Source organism: Rhinoderma darwinii, chromosome 8 (genome assembly GCF_050947455.1).
Source record: "Rhinoderma darwinii isolate aRhiDar2 chromosome 8, aRhiDar2.hap1, whole genome shotgun sequence".
Classification (NCBI taxonomy): domain Eukaryota; kingdom Metazoa; phylum Chordata; class Amphibia; order Anura; family Rhinodermatidae; genus Rhinoderma; species Rhinoderma darwinii.
In genome coordinates this window covers 114,907,605-114,928,413 of record NC_134694.1, presented here as the reverse complement: position 1 = coordinate 114,928,413, position 20,809 = coordinate 114,907,605, and the positions used below count along the sequence as shown (strand labels likewise).

The 20,809-nt window shown below is 45.6% G+C and overlaps 1 protein-coding gene across 3 annotated transcripts; it reads right to left on the bottom strand.

Annotated features, from left to right (window-relative positions):
• Positions 1-5,460: 5,460 nt before the first annotated feature.
• BRD2 (bromodomain containing 2) lies at positions 5,461-15,858 on the bottom strand. Of its 3 annotated transcripts, none has more exons than XM_075836484.1 (13): positions 15,774-15,858; positions 14,374-15,121; positions 12,574-12,874; positions 11,142-11,279; positions 10,903-11,047; positions 10,625-10,821; positions 10,142-10,510; positions 9,879-10,007; positions 9,591-9,797; positions 8,979-9,214; positions 8,583-8,884; positions 7,266-7,415; positions 5,461-6,676 (listed from the first exon to the last, which is right to left on the bottom strand). In XM_075836484.1, exons 2-13 carry the CDS (start codon positions 14,403-14,405, stop codon positions 6,543-6,545), a joined length of 2,340 nt encoding a protein of 779 aa, XP_075692599.1. In that variant the 5' UTR covers positions 14,406-15,121; positions 15,774-15,858; the 3' UTR covers positions 5,461-6,542. The 3 variants fall into 3 exon arrangements, with proteins under 3 accessions (XP_075692599.1, XP_075692598.1, XP_075692600.1); XM_075836483.1 differs by lacking the exon at positions 15,774-15,858 and adding an exon at positions 15,219-15,640; XM_075836485.1 differs by lacking the exons at positions 14,374-15,121; positions 15,774-15,858 and adding an exon at positions 11,924-12,026 and having other exon boundaries at positions 12,574-12,662.
• Positions 15,859-20,809: the final 4,951 nt, after the last annotated feature.

Sequence of the window (20,809 nt, the reverse complement as noted above, 5' to 3'; positions counted from 1 at the left end):
CGTGTAATCGGCAAGGGGGCGTGTTACTATCGCTGTGACACTGTCCAATCAGCTGCAGTCTGTGTCACAGCAAGATTTGGAGAGGAGAGCGTGTTTGTGTGTGTGTGTGCGCCGCTCCGCCGCCGCCACGGAACAGAAGAAGAATGTGAATACTTCTTCTGTTCCATGGCGGCGGGAGTATTGTCAGCAGCAGTGTCGGAGCTGTGCCCGCATGCTCTCACTTACTCTTCAGCTCTCGGCAGACAAGGATGACAAGACTGTGTGATCTCTCGCCAGAGGTCACACAGTCTTGTCGTCCTTGTCTGCCGAGAGCTGAAGAGTGAGAGCATGTGCCCGCAATGCGCGCACAGCTTCGACGCCGCTGCTGATGATACTCCTGCCACCACGGAACAGAAGAATTCATTCTTCTCTTCTGTTCCGTGGTGGCGGCGGAGCTGTGTGTGCGTGCACACGCTCTCCTCTCTCCAGCTCTTGCTGTGACACTGTCCGTAGCTGATTGTAACAGCGATAGTAACATGCCCCATTGACAGTTCAGGTGGTTATTTAAATATCGGGCGCCAAATAAAACGGCACCGATATCTAAATAACAGAGGGAGGTAGAAAAAAAAATGTAAAGTGCCCCAGAGTTTGTGCAGCCCTCCCCGTTACACGCGGCACTCAGCTGCACATGTATGGGGTGGTGAAAGGTTCTTTTTAAAACCTAGAATTTAAACACTTTTCCCTTTCTTTCATGGGCAGGGCTAATATCATAAAAATGGTAGAATTCTCAAAACGTCTTTATATTTTTCAATCTTTACCTGTATACCTCAGACCAAAGGATGAAAAGTTGATTAATAAGCTCTATAGGGGATTTCTCTGGGCAGGGGACGACGACACTGAGGATCCCATTCCACGTACTACAGCAACATAAATTTAATGGGGGTTTAAACTTTCCCAACATAAGAATCTATAAACTGGCCGCACTTGCCAGGGTCTTATCAGACTGGGCACAAAACACCTCATATTATACTACCCCACAGATAGACCAATCGCAGATCCCGAACATCTCTCTTATGAATTTTTTACACCTCCCATATGACCAATTACCGCAGGGGTCCAAAACAAACCTGCTAATAATCACAATATGGCGAACGTAGAATAAAATCCGTTACACTTAGACACACGGTTCTCTCCGGCACTTACCCTGGTCAAAAATCCAAAATTCCAGGGGGACAGCTCCCACCACACATTTCTCACTTGGCATAAGAAGTGTATCACCTCTGGATCTGCTTTGCTACATCCCACACAGCACACAATACTTTCCCTCTCAGTCCTCCAGACCAAGCTCCAATGTATATCCCTTCCCTTTTTTAACCATCTACAGGCACAAAGTTACACGCAAACTGTCCTGGGCCAGATCTCCTCTAATGAATGGACGTCCCCATTTCGGGCAGTAATACTTGAGCCTGGATCTCAATCTGCCCGGATATCGAGAGCCTATAAATTGCTCCACCTCTCCATAGATTATAACACAAGAAACCTAGGTCTGGCTAAGTGGGCCGCGGATGACCCTTCCTCCACCGCTTGTTATCTTACAGGCCACTACCAATGCTTATGAATTCCTACCTTCTTCGAGATACATAGAAATGTGTCTTAAGGCGATTCACAGGGCATTCCTGACTCCTCGTGGAATGGGTATATACTCGTCCTCTGGCTACTTTAGATGTGGACAATCAGAACCTAATCTATACCACTGCCTGCGGATGTGTCCACAGAGCCAAAGATTTTGGGAGTTTGCAACGACGAATGACTAGAACTTTCTCTCTGAACTCTTCGTGGGCAATTTTATAGGACACAAATGTAGACACACGGGAGCACATCATATAGGAGATCCGTATACTGCACCTGATTGCAGCAACCGGTAGGACAGCAATCTTACAGGTATGGAATCACCCGCAGGCACCGACTTTCCGTATCTTCTTGGATAAGATATCCTTTGTAATGAAAATGGACTGGGTGGAAGCAACACATCGTAAGGAAAGGAGGGTACAGAATTTTTTTCAGATATGGAGGGGGTTTATGTCATTGCTGCCTCAACACGTCAAACACACGTTTTCAACGAACGATGTGGTATCAGGAACAAATGCCACTGGGGAAACCACCGCTGTGAGAAAACACGCCAGGGGACAGAGGGAGACGCTTACCTGGGAATAGATTGAAGACAGTCGGCATGGATTGTTGGTTTGGGGTTAGGGAGATCAATATTTTTGGTTGAGAGGCACGGCGGGCTAAGGCTTCTGCGTCAGGACTCCGTTCATGGGTTCTGTCGGAGCTTTCAGTGAGGGGAACCCATGGACTGAACCCTTACTGAAGAAAAACGGAAACCATAGATTTCCGCTTGCATCACCATTGATTTAAATGGTGAAGGATCCAGTGCAAATGGTTTATTTGTCCCTGTTGTGCGACGGTTCCATCGTTTTGACGGAAAATAGCGCTTTCGACTACGGTACTGATTCCGTCAAAACGACAGAACCCTTACACAATGGTGAGAAACGGAGACCATTAGCAAAGTTTCCACTACCATTGAGATCAACGGTGATGCAAACAGAAGCGAAGTTTTCCATTTGCCGCCTCCGATGGAACCCCTCAACAGAAAGACAACGCCAATGTCAACACAGCCTTACATGAGTTGCTTTTGCAATTTTTACAATGGCAGGGTTTTGCCACAGTTCCAAATATTGCGCCAAGAAAAACCTCTTGGATCAAAACACTGCATGTGCGATTTTAGCCTAAGGTCGGAATGGCACGCAGTTTGCTTTTTTAGCAAAAGCCAGGAGTGGATCCAACAGGAATGGGAAGTATAAAGGAAGGACTAAGGCCCCCTGCACACGACCATGCCCGTAATCATGGGCTGCAGTTATGGGCCCGGCCGGCTGCGGACAACCACTCACATTTTTGGCTCGTGCTCCCATACAAAGTATGGCCCGTAAAAAGCCCCAAAAAAATAAAAAAATGAATTTGGACACATCCATTCTTTTGCGGCAGCTTTCTACGGCCCGGACACCTTCTCGTAAATATACAGGAAGGTGTCAGTGGAGAATGGAAGTGAATGTTACCTTTATTCTATGGGTTGGTACGACGACGATACCACATATGTAGTTTTTTTTTTATGTTTTACCGCTTTTGCACAATAAAAAGACTTTTAATCGTTGCTTTCCAAGGGACATAATGTTTCAGTCAATGTAGTTATAGGAGGGCTTGTTTTTGTGGGAAGAGATGTAGTTTTGATTGGTACGGTTTTGGAGTATATGAGACTTCGTGATTAACGTTTATGACTTTTTTGGGTGACAATGGGGGGGGGGGGGAAAAACAAAAAAACTAGCACTATCACCATGGTTTTATTTTTTTACGGTGTTCACCTTGCGGTTTAAATTACATATTAACTTTGTTCGGGTCGTTACGGTTGCGGCGATACCATGTAGGTCTAGTTTTCTTTATTATTTTACACTTTTACTAAATAAAACCACTTTTTTCACTGTCATTTTTATTTCACATTTTATTAGTCCCACTAGGGGACATCACTGTGCGGTCTTCAGATCGCTGCTATAATGCTTTGGTATACCAGAGCATTATTGCCTGTCAGTGTAAACTCTGGCACGTCCTAATAGGCATATGCCTCGGGCAGACTGGGGACCTTTATCAGGCCCCCTGGCTGCCATGACACCCTATCGGATGCCCGTGATTGCATTGCAGGCTGCCGATGGGTGACAGAGGGAGCTCATTCCCTCTGCAAATTATTTAAGTGCTGCGGTCGGTAATGACCGCAGCATTTAACAGGTTAAACGGCCACGATTGAAGCGAGCCGGTGCATGGCTTAGACTGGGCCGCCTTGAAACGGTGGGGGCCTAGCCTAAGGCTCCTTCGTGACTGACGTAAAAAGGCATATTATTGGTGGTCTCTAAGGGGTTAAACTTCCCATTCCTGTTTGAAAAAAAAAAACAAAAAACTCTAAAACAGCATGTGATCCTGGACTTAAGGCCGGGTTCCCCCGTAGCGTAGGGTTCCACAACAGAATTGTGCGCGGAAATTCCACAGCATTTACAGTAGTGGCAAAGTGAACGAGACTGAAAATCTCATGTACACGCTGCGGAATAGAGAAAACGTTTATGGATTTATGTATGGCAGCGTTTAAGTCGGCGTGTCAATTTATGCTGTTTTGTTGCGCTTTTCCCCATTGAATGTAATGGGGATGCAAAACCCACAACAAATAGCCAAGAGTTGTGACTTTTCCAGGGGAATTGCAACGATTCAGCTGCAAAAATCGTAACTCTGGAAAAAATAAAATGATACTTACCCAGTACTCCCTGCTTCTTCCTCCAATCCGGCCTCCTGGGATAATGTTTCATCCCATGTGACCGCTGCAGCGTCATCCAAGGACGACAGACCGGACACGGTAAGAACGATTGTTTTTTTTCTCCACAATGTGATGTGGTATTAGAGACTGAATGTGCTGCAGGTTCCAGGTCGGATTTGCTGCAGTTTTACGCAGCGTACCCAACCCGTGGGGACCCGGCCTTAGGTTTCACTTGCTGTTTTTTTTTGTGGAAAAGACCAGTTTTTCATACAGTTTGAGCCAAAGCTATGAGTGAATTCAAGAGGAAGGACTGATACTTCCTATGGATTGATCCACTTCTGGCTTTGGCTCAAAAAAACTGCAGCAAAACAATTGTCATTTTTCCTAAAAATCTGGGGGGAGTCGACAAACAGCTGTCTTGTGGGTTGTTTTTTTTTTGCCAAAACACGCTGAACACTACAAAACAATGTTTTCGTTTGTGGGGTTTTGATGCTTCCCCCCCCCCCCCCCCCCAAAAAAAAACATAGCATGATCTTGGTATGGTATTTTTTTTCTGGTGACTTTCCAATAGGCTTCTCTAGGAGACATGAAACCTGCATGTAACAAAATGTACTAGTGTGTGTGTGAAGCGATTTTTTTGGCTAGTAAAGTAAAAAAAAAAAAAAAAAACTGAAACCAAAAACAAAGTGAGCCAAGTGAGGAAAAATGGCACAAAAGCAATATGTAGTGAAGTTAATATTTCCTCTAACAGCTAACATTTGTCTGCAGTGGTTTTTGCAAGCGTGAAAGGCCTAAGGCTTTGTTCACACAGTGCAGATTTTAAATGCATTTTAAGCCAAAACAAGAAACGGAACATAAAAACAAGAAATATATATATATATATATATATATATATAGGAGGGCCTTTGAGTCTTCTCCTGAATCAAATTCTGGTTTTGCTGTGAAATATGCAGGCAAAATCTGCACCGTCTGAACTAGGCCTAAGAGCGACAAATTTCTCCTCCATTAACAACTTTTTTGATTTCTTGCCAAGTGCCAGGAAATTAGCATACAATTTTTAATTTCATAACAAAGACAATGGTATATTTGGAAGTATATTTTTTTTCTTTATTTACATGTTTCCAAACTAAAGGGTTTGAACAGATAAAAGAGACGAATAGTAAAGACATCAAACATAGTGACAAACAAAAACAGTCAAAAGGAAGAAAATCAAAAACATTTGCTTCCAGGTAAAAAATAAAAGTCACCCTTTACATTGAGAAACATGCCGCTTGTGCAACTTGTAATATATATATATATTTATAGATATATACAGAGCTTATAAAATCTTACATCTACATTGGCCACTGTATCAACAGGGACTCTTATTTTACATTATAAAACAAAAAGAAGTTATTTCCTTCTCTTAAAATAAATACAAAAAGGAAAAAAAAAAAAACACACAGAGCTATACAAGACTTCTGTAGATGGTTTTGATACAAGTCCACCCTGTCCAGAGACAGAACGAGCCGTCACCTAATACACTGCATGCATTAGTGGGCTGAAGGGATTTTTCTTAATGTGTCCAAATAACATTAGGTATAAAATCTTATCCAAATGACTTAACCTTGTAAGACAATTTGAAGTTAACTTTTCTGGACCCTCGAGCAGCCCTCTTTGCTGTGCAACAGAGCGTATATTCGTAATACTCCAATCACTATGCAAATACTCCAGTGGAGTAATCTTCTTGCTATGCGCCGAAATAAAAAACATCCCCAAAAATATGGAGACTAGAAAAAAAAAAAAAAATACTATAGGCTCTCGAAATTGTCCCAGTGCCGATTACAAGTCAAGCCCTCTATTCTTCCAGGTGTCTGTGCGTTCCATGAGAACTTGTAAACAGAATAAAATAAGGACACTGCATCAACTATTACTTGCCCACCCACCTTCATTAATTCTTTATGCCCACATAGGAGTCCGGTAGGTATTAAGGGTGATGCCTCATGTTACAGGAATTTCCCCAGCTGTGTTTATGTGCATCACTTGCCATGAGAAGGAAAGGCAGGGAATTCAAACATCCAAAGGCCTCAGTTTGTTTATCCCCCCAAAAGGGGGTCAAGTTCGGTTCAGGAGGGTTCTGTTCCTGCAGATCCTTTTAGAACCACGTACAAAGCATAAATCCAGCCTTCCCCCAGTGAAAAGGTGAAGACAGTCACATATCCCCCCCCCCTCAACCAGAATCAGAGTCACTTGTATCTGAGGAGCTGGAAGTGGAGCTGCTACTACTGTCAGAGTCCGAGCTGGAACTGGAAGCGCTGAGACGGGAAACCGAGACCGGATGAGCCGATTCCACCTTTTCATGGGCTGTTGGGAGTGGTGGGGGAGGGAGAAGAAAGAAAAATTATATAAATTTATTGTATGTAAATGTTCATAGAAACGACCATAAAAACTTATTCACGTGGCGCGTCAAATCAACGTGTTTTTTTGTTTGCTGCGGTTTTCAGTCGCAGCAAGGATGTAATTTGACAGCACTGTGTGAATAGACCTGTATTTTAGTAGTTGCGAGAATTTAAAGCTTTAAATCAGTTCCCAGTCATTTACAAAGGTTGTTTGAGACCTGTGAACCACGATGTCCGACCCACACAAATCTTTCTGAATCAAAGCTAAGAGAGGAAAGGAAGCATCTGATATGTTCTGGAAGTCCCCAGTCAGTAAACAAGGAGACTAATGTGCTAAACTGCAACACCCGATCAGGATTTGGACTGATGCAATGAGTGGCCACTACAAGTGCCGAGGGGCTACTCATAATGACCAGGTATAATAGAAGGCATGCGATAAAGACTCGTTTTCAGAGAAATTAATGATCGTTTTAAAAAGTCATCAACTCTGCCCTTCCATTATTAGAAGATCCCTAACACAAAAGCACTTGTTTCAATAGGTCGTGGACACTCACCTTTCTTGGGTGGCTTTTTGGTGGAATTGAGTTGCCCGCTGACATCCTGTAGTCTTTTCTCCAGCTCTCTCTTCTTCTCCAGAGCAATCTCTTCTTTTGTTTTCCCCATCGGCTTTTTAAGTGTTGCAGAGAGCACAGAGTTAAGGGGAGCTAAAAAAACAAAACAAAGTACAAACAAGAACATGTTAACAGGGGACTAATGTTTCCTAGAAAACACCAACCTCATTCTTAGAGAAGACAGAAATACGTAGGGTCGTCCTAGTTTTCAGATCACCTGAAAGGCGGCACTGCTCAGAGCTTAGACTTTGTCTGCTGTCGCCTGATTGTTTTTTTTTAGTTCTCATTCTTATAAGCGATTCTGTAAATGTTCATCTTACATCACCAGTTTACGGTTTTCTTCACATAACTTAAAACTTATAAAAATTCAGGAGTATCAGTGTTCATTTTTGGTGCCACCCATGTCCATCTATTTTAGAATACTTAAAGAAGTTTTTGTTTTTTTCAAGGTCTTATTTATTAGATCATCCTTCAATGTCAGGTGGTGGGGGTCCAATCCCCTAGCACCCCCACTGATCAGATGCTTTTGAACAAAATAAAATTATGACTGGCTTATATGTACCGAAGGTGAAATTTAAGCTTATACAAAATTTCCCATATTTGCAAGTAAAACATGCAGCCCAATTCACCAAGGATAAGTATTTAAACTATCCAGGGACATTTCTAGGTTAATAACCATATCCACAAGTCAAAAGGAGTCTCCTGTATTTAGAAGTTTCTCCAGGATGCATTCAGTAAGGACAGTCTTTAATAGTAGAACAAAGTGATAGCAGGAACAAAATCCCAGCAACTTATAAATAGGACAATGTGTACCAAAATGCTTTGAATCCTGCCCGACGTATGGCTACGTCATAGCCGGGTAGGGGGAAGGCTCACGGGCTGAGCCCGCTCCATGGAACGTGGGTGACGGCTGCACGTTACAAGCAATACTTCATAGTAATAAACGGGATCGCGTTTAACTCATGAAATGCCACATGTCAATAGCGACTGCGGCATTTAAAAAACGCGCTAGAAAGAGGGGGACGAGTCCCTTTAACAGCTCATTTGCCCCCCCCCCCCATGATGGTTGCTATAGCAGCCTGGGGCCTGATGAAGGCCCCCAGGTCTGCCATCTTTGCGCTCCTATTAAGCCCTGCCACTGGCCTGTCAGAAAGACAATATACTGCAATACATTAGTATTGGAGTATATAGTGCAAGTGATCCAACGATGGGTGTTTCAAGTCCCCTAGGGAGGAGGAAAAATAAAAAATATTTAATTACCGTAGAGTTTTCTTGGCTTCTTTCTCAGACAAGACATCACGTATCTCTCAAGCTCCCGGAGTGTGGAAGGCTTTAAAGTCTCAAAGTCTATTTCAATTTCCTCTGGGTTGGAATCTCGCAGTGAGGGTTCCCGGGACTGGATGATATGTACAACACGACCCAGCTTCTCTCCAGGTAGTTTGTTGATATCCAAACTCAGCTGCCGCTTTTCATCGTAAGTCATGGGCTTGCATTCCTCCTCTTCTTCAGAGTCATACATGACAGGTGGTGGGGGAGGCAGCGATTTGGATTTCTTAGAGCTCCTGAAGAGGGGGGAACAAAAAAAATTGTTAAAACATTTTAAGTGTGCACTGCGTGAGGACAGAAACTTCCAATCTCTAACTCATGAACACTCACTTTGAAACCACAGGGGTTGTGCTGCTTGTGCTCGTGGTTCCACCAGACGAGGATTTCTTGGAGGACTTTTTGTTCTGCGACGTTCGCACTTTGCCACATCTCCACTCATCATCATCTTTTACTTTCTTCTTTTCAGATTTCTTCTTTCTCTTTTTTTCCTTCTTTTCTCTCTTTTTCTTAGGCTTCGAAATTGGGCCCTGTGAAAGAGCAGCCAGCTGCTCATGTACTGCACGAAGCTAGAAAGATAATGAAGTGTTAAGTTTGATACAATAATACAAACTAACGACTAATGCAGAACAAAACGGAATTTATTACTCATTAAAATTAGTAGGTTTTGAAAACCACACACAAAAAACAGACTGGGCCAATTATTTTTGAGTTACACTGGAGTCCTCAATAGGTTCTCAGCTAAACGTCTCCATAATTAAAAAAACAGTCAAAATAAAATCAGCTTCAAGAAAGTAAAGTTTTAGCTTTCAAAAAGAAGGTGTAAGATCTGTGGCTTATACACCAGTTTTGGGACACTTTTTTTAATCAATGCTAGAACCTGCCACACATACACAGAAAAATACCCCTGCTTTGTGGACAACTATTGGAGTAATTTAATCATACCTGCTCCTGAAGTTCTGCCAATCGGTTTGCTCTCTCCTCCTCAGAGTCATCCGAGCTCTCACTGTCATCGGAGCTGTCGCTGCTACTCTCGCTGGAAGAATCAGATGAAGATTTGGAGTCGGAGGGGGGCAGTTGTGTGGATGTTGTAGGGGGAGAAACTACTAATGGCTCATCTGGCATTTTAGCATAACGAAATTCAAACACATCCTGGAAAGAAGATAATGCAGATGAGAACACGAATACGTCTGGTTTAGGAAAGATTTTACAAAACCATTCTGTCATTCTCACCTGCAACTTCCTTGCCATGGCAACAACATCATGATCCGGGGGATTATACTTGTAGCAGTTTGAGAACATAAGCCTGACATCTGCAGCAAACTCTTGAGCGTCGTGGAATTCTCTATTTTCCATTTTTTTCTGTACAAGAAAGACGTCAGTGAATACCATTAAAACCAAAACGTCAACTGTATTATCTCTGCTTTTGGATCACACCAAAGCTCAAAAGGCTGTGATAAACAAGTATTTGTGGGCAGGTCTGTCCCTCAACCCACCTTAATGGTGCTGAGATCCATGGGATGTTTAATGATTTCATGATAATCATGCAGTCCAAGAGTAGAGGCGTCCACAGGTTTGTAAAAAGGCCAAGCATAGGCGGCATGTTTCTTGGAGAGAAGTTCTTTGAGTATGCCATTGCAGTATTTCAGTTGCTCGGACAGTTTGCCTTTCTTAGAAGTTTGATGCTGCTGAGAGTCTGGCAAGTCCTTTCGAGGTGGTTTGATTGGCCGGCCACTTTCCCTACGGGCAGGGATCTTAGCAGGTTTGTTATCGGATGGAGTTAAAGGGGAGGAATTTCCACTGGTGGCAATAATCACTGTGGTGGTTGGAGTTGTAGTGTCGGCTTTTCTTTTCACGCCTTTCTTCTATGGAGACAAAACATTAACTACAGTATAACTATACCAAATCATTTAGAAGAGAAGCATTCGGAGCCCGCGGCACAAAAAAAAATACTGCAGCTTTTCAAAATTGAATCTTACCTTAGAAACTGGTTGTGCGGTTGCTGAAACCGGCAGCATTGTCTGAGCAGAAGACATGGATTTCAGCATAGGATTAGAAAGGCCTGCAGGATGTGGTAAACTAATGACGGTTGTGGGCATTTCTGGAGAACTTGGGTATAGCATAGACTGAGACATGGAAGAGACAGCTGGCACTTGGTGTGCAGTTGTGATTCCACCTGTAACGAGGACATTACGTCAGCTTTGTTTCAAATGTGCGAGTCAACAAGAAATCTTTCGTGAAGTTTAAAATTATTTACCCGGCGACTTGTCGTTTGGCGTTTTCCCATGCTTGCTCTTGGCAGTGGTACTGGGGATCTCCTGCTCTTCCTGGGGCATCTGTGCTACTTTCTGCAGGAACATCTTCTCCATGCTTTGGGCCATTAGCACAATATCATCTGTGGGCTTTAGAGTGCAGAATAGATTAAAATCGATAAGTAACGGTTTTCAATTAGTTTGGCACATTGTTCTAATTCATCAACATGGAAGCTACACATACCTTGTTATAAATGTAGCAATTTGTGAACATAGTGTTGAAGTCCTGCATACACTCCAGCGCGCTCCAGTAGTAGTTATTTTCTAGCCTCCTCTTGATGGTGCCCATATCCATAGGCTGCTTGATGATTTTGTGATAGTCCTAGAACACCAGCCAAGAAGCACACAAAGAACATTAAAACAAAGTAACGGTGAACTCTGATATGTTATCCGACATTGGAAGGCTTAATTAAATCTGATCTTCAACTGGTAGTTAAGATTTATTTTTTTTAGAACGTTGGCAAGCAAAAGGTTAGGGAAAAAAAATAAAAAATATTGCAAACCCCTGAACTGACAAAAGCTCCAAGGATGACTGCGTCCGTGTACGACACACCTGATGACAGCTCTGGGATATTTTGAGGACTGAACTTCTACAACTGTCACATACCATACAGGCAGTTTATTACCAGAGTAACACCAGTTGAGAAAGATTGAAGGTCACAGGGACCACTTGTAACATTGCCATACAGTCAACCAATTAAATAAGAGTCAGACCCAGTGATCTAATCGTGAGGATTAAAATTCTGACAAATGGGGTAAACCAAAGCTTTTTTGGCTTAACAGACGCCAGTATAGAATCATCAAGCCCACGTCTAGCACTGCAGATCACTACTAACCCCAGAGACTTACTGATCCTGCCAGGGTTCAGGGGATACAGACTTGCCAAACCGGGGAGACTGACAAGATAGCGATGTGGTGCAGGGAGAATATGACTGTATTCTAAAAGCTAAATAATAGGACACCTACCAGTTTAATGTACCTTCATACTTCTAATCCAAGACATCTCAGTTTATGTAGCTTTAAATACTGTCACAGTTGGGGTCCTGTACAAATTCATGGATGGGCAGATCTGCAAAATGTATCAATTGGAAATTTGCATTTCACAAAGTAAAATTCAACCAGTTCACAAAATATAGGGTTGTGGCTACATTATATGAAGCTTGGAACTCTGCAGCGCGGCATCAAGACATCCATACAGTCCTAGGGATGAGTAGGAACGGGCAGTAAAGAGCGAGGTAGAAGGAAAAGCTGAAGGAATTTTTATCCTTTTTTTCATGTAAGAACCAAATACATTACAGAGAAGTTCTCACAAAGGAAAGTTTCCTCTTAGATGCAACAACATGTAAGGTTCCCTGTGCCCTGAGCCCCAGATGCCTCAAACGGTCTGCAAACCAGAGCTGTCATCAGGTTGTGTCACTACATCTGAATACAAACTGTTTTGAGTTTGTCAGGGACATAATAATGACAAATGCACTAATACTGCGTAAGGACCCCACCATATTGATTACATCTAATTTCTTTAAATAAAACAGCTGCCATTAAAACGGTTGAACGCTCAAAAGCTGCATCCCAACTGTGCCAGACACCCTAAATGCCACAAAACCCCAAAGACGTACCGGTAAACCGAGCTTCATGGCATCCACAGGCTGGCGGAACGGCCAGGAAAACTGGTGCTTCCAGAGAGACTTCATGACGGCTTTGTGCAGGTATTGCAGCTGATTGGTGGAGCGCCCGGGCTTCTTCGGATTCATGACTTCTGGAGGTGGTGGAGCGACTTGGGGGCCGTGACTAAAGACGCCGGATGTCATGTTAGGTCCCTCGAAATCCTCATACAGAAGAGAGGGCTTGCGGATCCGCTTTCCTGGTGTACCCTCCACAGACTGACCCATTATAACATGGTTTAAATCCAGAGGTGGCCTACGGACAGTAGAAAGTCTTCAGTAAGTGATCTGTATAATGAATTATAGGCTACTCATTTATCAAATCTGCATTCAAGAAAAACAAGAGACACTTGTACCTAAGAGAATACACAAGTAAAGAGTGCCCATTTATTCTACACTGTAACACTACTATATAAGAAAGGCTCCCCCCCCCCCCCCCAACAGCAAGGTTATAGCCCAACATGAGCAATCTCCTGCTGGGCCACTGGACTGTGTTCTCTTCAGTCTTTGGTTGTAACTGCATGGGGTGCAGGTCACAAATCGCATATATATATATATTTCTCTATCTCTTGCTACATATGTCACCACATCTAATTATATGTCTCCTATTCAAGGCATCTTTGTGATTTGTCCCATCACTTTAAAGGGTTTAATATGAATACATTTTAAACACAACATACAAATAGTTACTTGAGGTGACCCCATTGCTATGAGACGGTACTTTTCTGTATCATGGAAGTGTTGACTCATTCAGCACCTTTTAAACGTCCCAGTGTATACAGTCAGTGAGATCACACATCGCTGCATACACACACACATATATATATATACACACACACATATATACACATCCGTGTACAGACAAGGGAGCTAGTCAGTCTACAGACACAAAACATTCTCCCGACAAACTATACCGTGGCACGATCATGTACAGAAGGGGTCATGGACACGGGTTACACTCACACTGACCACTCCCCCTGACACGTCATTGTATACAAACAGACTCAATGCTCTATACAGCCGGTCAGAACAATAGAAAATATACAAGATCATAAAAATAAAGCAACAACTCCCAATAATCATTTACATACAAGAGATCGCTGAATGGGGGAGCAGGTAGATACACATGAAGGGCTCGGCGCTGCCCTTCACTATACAGGACTGGAGCACAACATGCTGTAAACAAGCGATGGAAACCTGCTGCAACAATGTAACCAGCTATACTGTATAGAGAAGCCCCAGGTCTGTGCAGGAGTGCGCTTATATAAGTGTGCGGCCCCTTTAATAAGACCTGAGAAACATACCCCCTGACAAGTGTAACGCTAATTAAACCACGAGATGGAAGCGGTTGTTACTAGCATGGTTCCCCTGTTGCCGGGATACGCTGCGTCTCCTCCCCCGGTATATAATGGTCTGGGCAGCCGGAAGAAAATGGCGGCGCCGCAGAGTAAGGAGGGCGCAGCTAACAAATCTTACAGAAAATAACAATCAGATCTCCCCAGCCGATATAATACAGATCGATATCAAGACACTGATGCTGGCTGTAAGTATCGTTAAAGACTGGAGGCCTGAGACAGCGTAAAAGACCGATGGGTTCGGATTGTATGTGTTGATAGGGAAAAGAGACGCCATCTCTATGGACGCAAGGCCGTGGGGGGTACTGCGGTAAACGCGCGATTTCTAGACAAAAAATACGTATTTTTGTAACAATATTGGATCTTTCTGGTACAATATAGGTCCATCGGTAACATGTACCTTTTAAACGCTGAGTTAAGGGTTGCCTCCATGCGGATGGATACGGATTGTGTAGACGCCCGCTCTCCAACTGAGGGCGTAGCGTTCTCTTTGGCTCAAACAACTTCAGGCTTCCACCTTCCAGCTCCGACTCTCCGCTTCAGCGAAATGGCGCCTCGAAGACTGAAACCGGTCTTATATAAATACAGAAGCCGTCCACGATTGGCTGAAAATAGCCAACCCCTTAAATAGTTCCAACGCTTCCATTGGCTGACGTGTCCATCTATTCAGACGTTTGACGCCCACTGCAATCTAAGCATTTTCCTATTGGTGGTAATGTCTCACGTTGTTTGACTGCCCCTAGTGGCTGCCTTGAGCACAATTACTGCAGCAGCTAAGGAGGACGCGCCCTTTCCATCGTAGGACTCCAGGACAAGTGACTCAGCGCGGCTTCCACGTCATCCAAGAAAGCCTCCTCTTTCATTGGCTGGAACCGGGCAGAACTCGGCAACTCTGCTTACTACCATTGGCTGTTACTAGGCAGCGGAGCTCAGACGGGGCGGTGCTCCCACATCACGCGACGTGGCCGTTGTTTTCTCCTTCTGGCAGCTTGAAGGAGACGGCGCCATCTTGTTGCGCAGTTGCAATGTTCTTCACGAGACAATGGAGAAACCACCATTTTGTCGCACAATCTTAACTCCGCATACGAAGAAATAGCGAGTTCCACAAGTCATACTTCGCATCGAGAAGTCCGTATAACGGTTCACATCTGTAAAAGAACCAGTCAAATAAACAAAAGCGTAAACAAAGACCCTTAAGAGGCGTAAAAAGACATGATACCACATACGACATATATACAGTCTTACCATAAACCGAATTAGGTCCATTTTCGTCAAGTCACCCTCAAAGTCCACACAATGCAACTCGACGGCCTTGTACGATAACCAGAGCTTTTAGGGGGAAAAAAACCCGGTGTCCGGATAAATCGAACTCCGCTCGTCACAATGAGCCGGTTTCCGCCACTTTTCGTAGCCAGAATATCGTTCTCTGTCCCCGCAGGCACACGCCGCCCCCGCCTGCTTAGACTCGCCGCCATTTTGTTGTCAGGAGCTGAGGCAGCAACGCTGTGCATCTCCTTCCTCTAGCTCTCCTCTCCCCCTGCCGCCGCTCTCCCGCAGCTCCTGGGACGCCCCGGCCCCCGGATGCTAGATCCCTTTCGCCACCTACTGGCGGTTACATTACTAATTATTTCCTCCCCCTTCTCTCTCTCCACACCTCCCTTTTCTTGTCTGTTGTGCACAGTCATTGCTCTAAGATGGCGGCTGGTCGTTGTTCTATTCATTTTCTTCAAACGGAAGGCAAAGAAAAAAAAAAGAAACACATGACGTAGATGGCGGGAAAGGGTGGAATAGTTAACCTACCTGAGGTGTAACAGCTTCCTGATGCACATTGTGGTAACAGCTGCTCTTGTACACGACGTCGTGTATCTGTGGTGAATACGAACAAGGTCAGAGCAGTGTGAGGCTGACAGAAAAAAGAAACCGCCAATATTCTGCAATGTCTACCTCCCACAATTCCTGCCTGGCGCCCCTAGTATATCTAGGACTGAACAAAGGCGATGATGTTACGTGTAGTCAGGGCCGCCATCAGGAATTTCAGGGCCCCCTACAGCTACATTTTCTGGGCCCCCCTACCGTGGCACCGCCTGTTAACGGTACTCCGTCCAGTACTATATCATGGTACCCAGGGCCGCCATCAGGGGGGGTATTAGGGGTACTGATGTGAGAGGCCCGGCCAAACCTAATTGAAAGGGGGGCCCGGCAACTGCCGCGACTTGCCTTTGGTAGAAAAAAAACAGGCCCCTGCAATGGGGCCCGTTTTTTTCACCAAAAGAATGTCATGAGCTGCGGGCCCCCCTTTCAATTAGGTTTGGCCGGGCCTCTCACATCAGTACCCCTAATACCCCCCCTGATGGCGGCCCTGGGTAGCATGGGGGCCGTCAAACACTGCCGCCCGTGCGACCGATCACGCGCACCCGCAAACTCCCGCGCATGCGCACCGGCGACCGCCTGGAACCGCGCACCGAATTTTGAGGCAGATTTTGACCTGCCCACACTATCTTGCCGCGTTTTTTGCTGCGTTTTTTGCCCGCGGCGATTGAGGACCGCAGACAGAAAACACAGCGAAAAATGCATTTTCTGCCTCCCATTGATTTCGATGGGAGGTCAGAGGCAGAACCGCGGCAAGAAAGGACGTGCTGCTTTTTCTTTTTTCCGCGACTGGCTCCCATTGATTTCAGATTAAATCAATGGGGGGCGGTTTTGGAAGTTGTTTGGTGCTGATTCTGACGCAGTGTCCGAGTCAATATCAAGGCCCAAAAACTCTGAACTGGGCCTTATTGTTAGGGCTTATTCAGATGAACGTGTAATACGTCCGTGAAACGTGTATGATTTTCACGCGCCTTGCACGGACCTATGTTACTCTATGGGGCCGTTCAGACTGTCAGTGAGTTTCATGCAGCGTGTGTCCGTGTGTCCGCTGCGTAAAACTCAGGACATGTCCGATATTTGTGTATTGTTCGCGCATCACGCACCCATTGAAGTCAATGGTTGCATGAAAATCACGCCCAGCACTTCCGCAGCCGTATAAACTATGAATGAAAACAGAAAAGCACCACGAGCTACAAACATACAAACAGAGTGTCATAATGATGGCGGCTGCGCGAAAATCACGCATCATACGCTGCTGCCACACGGAGCTGTTATGGACCTTTTGCAAGCGCAAAACACCACGTTTTTGCACGCGCAAAAAGCACACGCTCGTGTAAATCCGGCCTTAGGGTAGGAACACACTAGGCATGAACGCTGCGGATTTTATGCAACACATTTTATTGTGGAAAATCCGCAGCGTATTACAGTCGCAGCAGAGTGGATGAGATATGAACAAATCTCATCCACACGCTGCAAAAATAATGGACCTGCAGTGTGGCTTTTTGGCTTTTTAAGTCGCATGTCAATGTATTCTGCAGAATCGCCGCTCCTCTGTTGCGGAAATGCTGCGGTTCTGCCGCAAAAATCACAAATGAGAAAAAAAAAAAAAGGCACTTTTTTAAATTTATAAAAAAGTTTAGACTTACCCCGGCCGTAGTCCTGGTGACGCGATCCTCTATTCTTAGCGCAGCCCGGCCTCCTGTCATGACGTTTCATCCCATGTGACTGATGCAGCGGTCACATGGTCTACAGCGTCATCCCAGGAGGCGGGGCTACGTTCAGAAGAGAGAGATGCGTCACTTAAACTACGGCCGGGGTAAGTCTAAACTTTTTTTTCCCTGCAGGATTCCCGCAGCGGACATGCCTCACCAAACCTGCGCCACTATTTGGTGCGGTTTTGCTGGCGGAATTCCCTGCGGCTCCCGGGATAAGCCGTGGAGTTTTACTCAGCATATCCGCCTAGTGTGTCCCTTATGATGTCGCTCCTGGAGCTGCTGCCGGTCTCTAAATAGGCAGTTGGTTCAGTAGAATTTGGAATTATTTTTTTTTGTGAACCAGCTTAAAAAAATACAAAACTTTTGTGTTAGGGCCTGTTCACATCACCGTTCGCTTCCGCTCCGGGGTTCCGTCTGAGGTTTCTGTCGGGTGAACCCCGCAACGGAAAGTGAAAGTGACAGCACAGCTTCCGTTTCCATCACCATTAGCGCAGTCGACTGCGCTATTAATTCCGTCCGAAAACCAGCCGGAATGGTGACGAACGGAAACCATTAGCGATGTTTCCGTCACCATTGAGATCAATGGTGACTGAAACGGAAGCTGTGCTGTCACTTTCACTTTCCGTTGCGGGGTTCACCCGACAGAAACCTCAGACGGACACACGGACACACGCTGCATGAAAATCACTGACAGTCTGCACGGCCCCATAGAGTAACATAGGTCCGTGCGAGGCGCGTGAAAATCACGCACGTTGCACGGATGTATTACACGTTCGTCTGAATAAGCCCTAACAATAAGGCCCAGTTCACAGAGTTTTTGGGCCTTGATATTGACTCGGACACTGCGTCAGAATCAGCACCAAACAACTTCCAAAACCGCCTCCCATTGATTTAATCTGAAATCAATGGGAGCCAGTCGCGGAAAAAAGAAAAAGCAGCACGTCCTTTCTTGCCGCGGTTCCGCCTCTGACCTCCCATCGAAATCAATGGGAGGCAGAAAATGCATTTTCCGCTGCGTTTTTTGTCTGCTGTCCTCAATCGCCGCGAGCAAAAAACGCAGCAAAAAAACGCGGCAAGATAGTGTGGGCAGGGCAAAATCTGCCTCAAAATTCTTTAAGGAATTTTGAGGCAGATTTTTTTTTGCCTGCAAAATACTGTGTGAACAGGGCCATACATAAACAACACTTTGAGATAATTTACTCACTGTGTCAGAAGAGCTGCTCCCACTCCAGTCCTCTTCCGGCGATGTCTTCCAGGGGAGGTCTTCGGTCCAGACGTCCAGTCCTTCACCTCCAGCCAGGCTCCAGGTAAGTTTTGTCCATGTGTGTCCGCGGCTGCGCGCGCTTCGTTCGCGGGTGCGCGCGCGGCCGGTCGCGGGTGCGCGCGCTTCGTTCGCGGGTGCGCGCGCGGCCGATCGCGGGTGCGCGCGCGGGCGGTCTCCAGTGCGGGCGTTCGTGGATGCGCGCTCGCGAGTGCGCACGCGCGGGAGTTTCCTTGTGCGCGCGATCGGGTGCGCGGGCGGACGGTTTGACGGCCCCCCATGACGAGGGGAGGGGGCCCGCAGCAGCAGCAGCAGCTCACGACATTCTTTTGGTGAAAAAAACGGCCCCATTGCAGGGGCCCGTTTTTTCCTACCAAAAGAATGTCGAGGCAGTTGCCGGGCCCCCCTTTCAATTAGGTTTGGCCGGGCCCCTCACACCACTACCCCTAATACCCCCCTGATGGCGGCCCTGCGTGTAGTGTGTAGGGAGACCCATATGTAATTCCCTCAGTAAACATATGCCCTAGTCGTCACAAAATTCGATATTGAAAGATTTGATCGTGCAACTGTGTCGATTTGCATCGTCTGCTCCCCCTCCCCGCTGAGAGTTGCTTCTCGCTTGCCTCAGACTGCTGATGTATTCTCTCAAGCATGTCACCCTGCCCGGCTGAGATCACCATGAATAAGTAGAAAGTATAAGGCCATGTTTACACGGCATCATTGGAATTATTGGCATCATTGGTATTCCTCTCCGAAATGGACTTTAAATACGCCTGCAAACACGTTTCCATTGATTTTAATAGGAAATACGCTGCGAAGGTCATACAGAATTAAAAAAACGCTTACATAAAATATGCTTTGTAAACAAGAAGTGAAATGTCACTTAAAGCTGATTCCCCCCCCCCCCCTTGACACCTAATTAAAACCCTTCAAAAATACGACCTAAAAATTTGCTTCAAAAACGCCTGGATTTCAGAGGCTGTTTTCTCTTGAAATTAGCCCAGTATTTTTCAACCAATATGTTGTGTGACCGTAATCTAAAATATCCTCCATTTTGTTTTTTCTCCAGTCCATGGAGGACATGACCGCAATACAGGAGGTTGACTCCACGCCATTAGTGTTAACTCCATAAGTGTTCTTCCTGTCCCTATAAATCATGGCAGAAAGGTTTTTTGTTTTTTTCTAGGCTACGGGCCGGTGACAGAGTTTTGCTATTTTTCTACTCACTGGGCAGTGGAGGCCGAGTAGGGTCCATTCCGACTCCTAAGCTGCTTCTGAATTGGTCACTGTCTGCTCTCCTTCGCCTCTTTAAGGTTACGCCGAGCAGACAAAACGGTGGCTTCAGTCCTCTGAGTTCCCAGACGCTTCCCCAGGACATCCTTCCTGTCCACTCCTCCATGCTAGGAGTGTGGCACGTCTCCTGCTGCTGTAAGATGTCAGTCCGTCGAGTGACACTTCCGGCGCCTCAATGGCAACTTCCAGTTTAGCTAGAAGTGGCGTGGGCCTAATTCCAGCTGCGGCAGACGCTGGATTTCTGACAGACCCTTGGATTGGTGGATGGCTTGGGAAATTATACCTTCAATACCTCCAACTTTGGCCGTAACCACGAACGGCGATCAACGAAATCGCTCGTTTGCTCCTTTCACAAGGGGCTATTATCAGTAATGTATGGGGACGAGCGCTCGTAACTATGATTGCTCATCCCCATACATTTCTATCATGTCGGCAGCTCGTCTCCCTGGTAACGGATATGTGCTGCCGACAACGATAATAATTTCTGCTGCAGATACGATGGGCCGATGAACGGGCGTTTGCCCGTTCATCGGCTGATCGTTGCCCTGTTTACACAGGGCAATGGTCAGGGAATAAGCATTCTGTGTACGCTCGTTTGGCCGATAACTGGCCCATGTAAAAGGGCCTTAAGGGGGTTGTCCACATTCTGAAAACTGATGACCTATCCACCGGATAGGTCATCAGTACATCATCTGTGG

Coding starts and splice junctions, on each gene's coding strand:
- BRD2 (XM_075836484.1), bottom strand. CDS start 14,405: ATGGAGGCAACCCTTAACTCAGCGTTTAAAAG. Junction 11,048..11,141: donor ATTGCTACATTTATAACAAG/GTATGTGTAGCT, acceptor TGCACTCTAAAG/CCCACAGATGATATTGTGCT. Junction 10,511..10,624: donor CCGCACAACCAGTTTCTAAG/GTAAGATTCAAT, acceptor TTGTCTCCATAG/AAGAAAGGCGTGAAAAGAAA.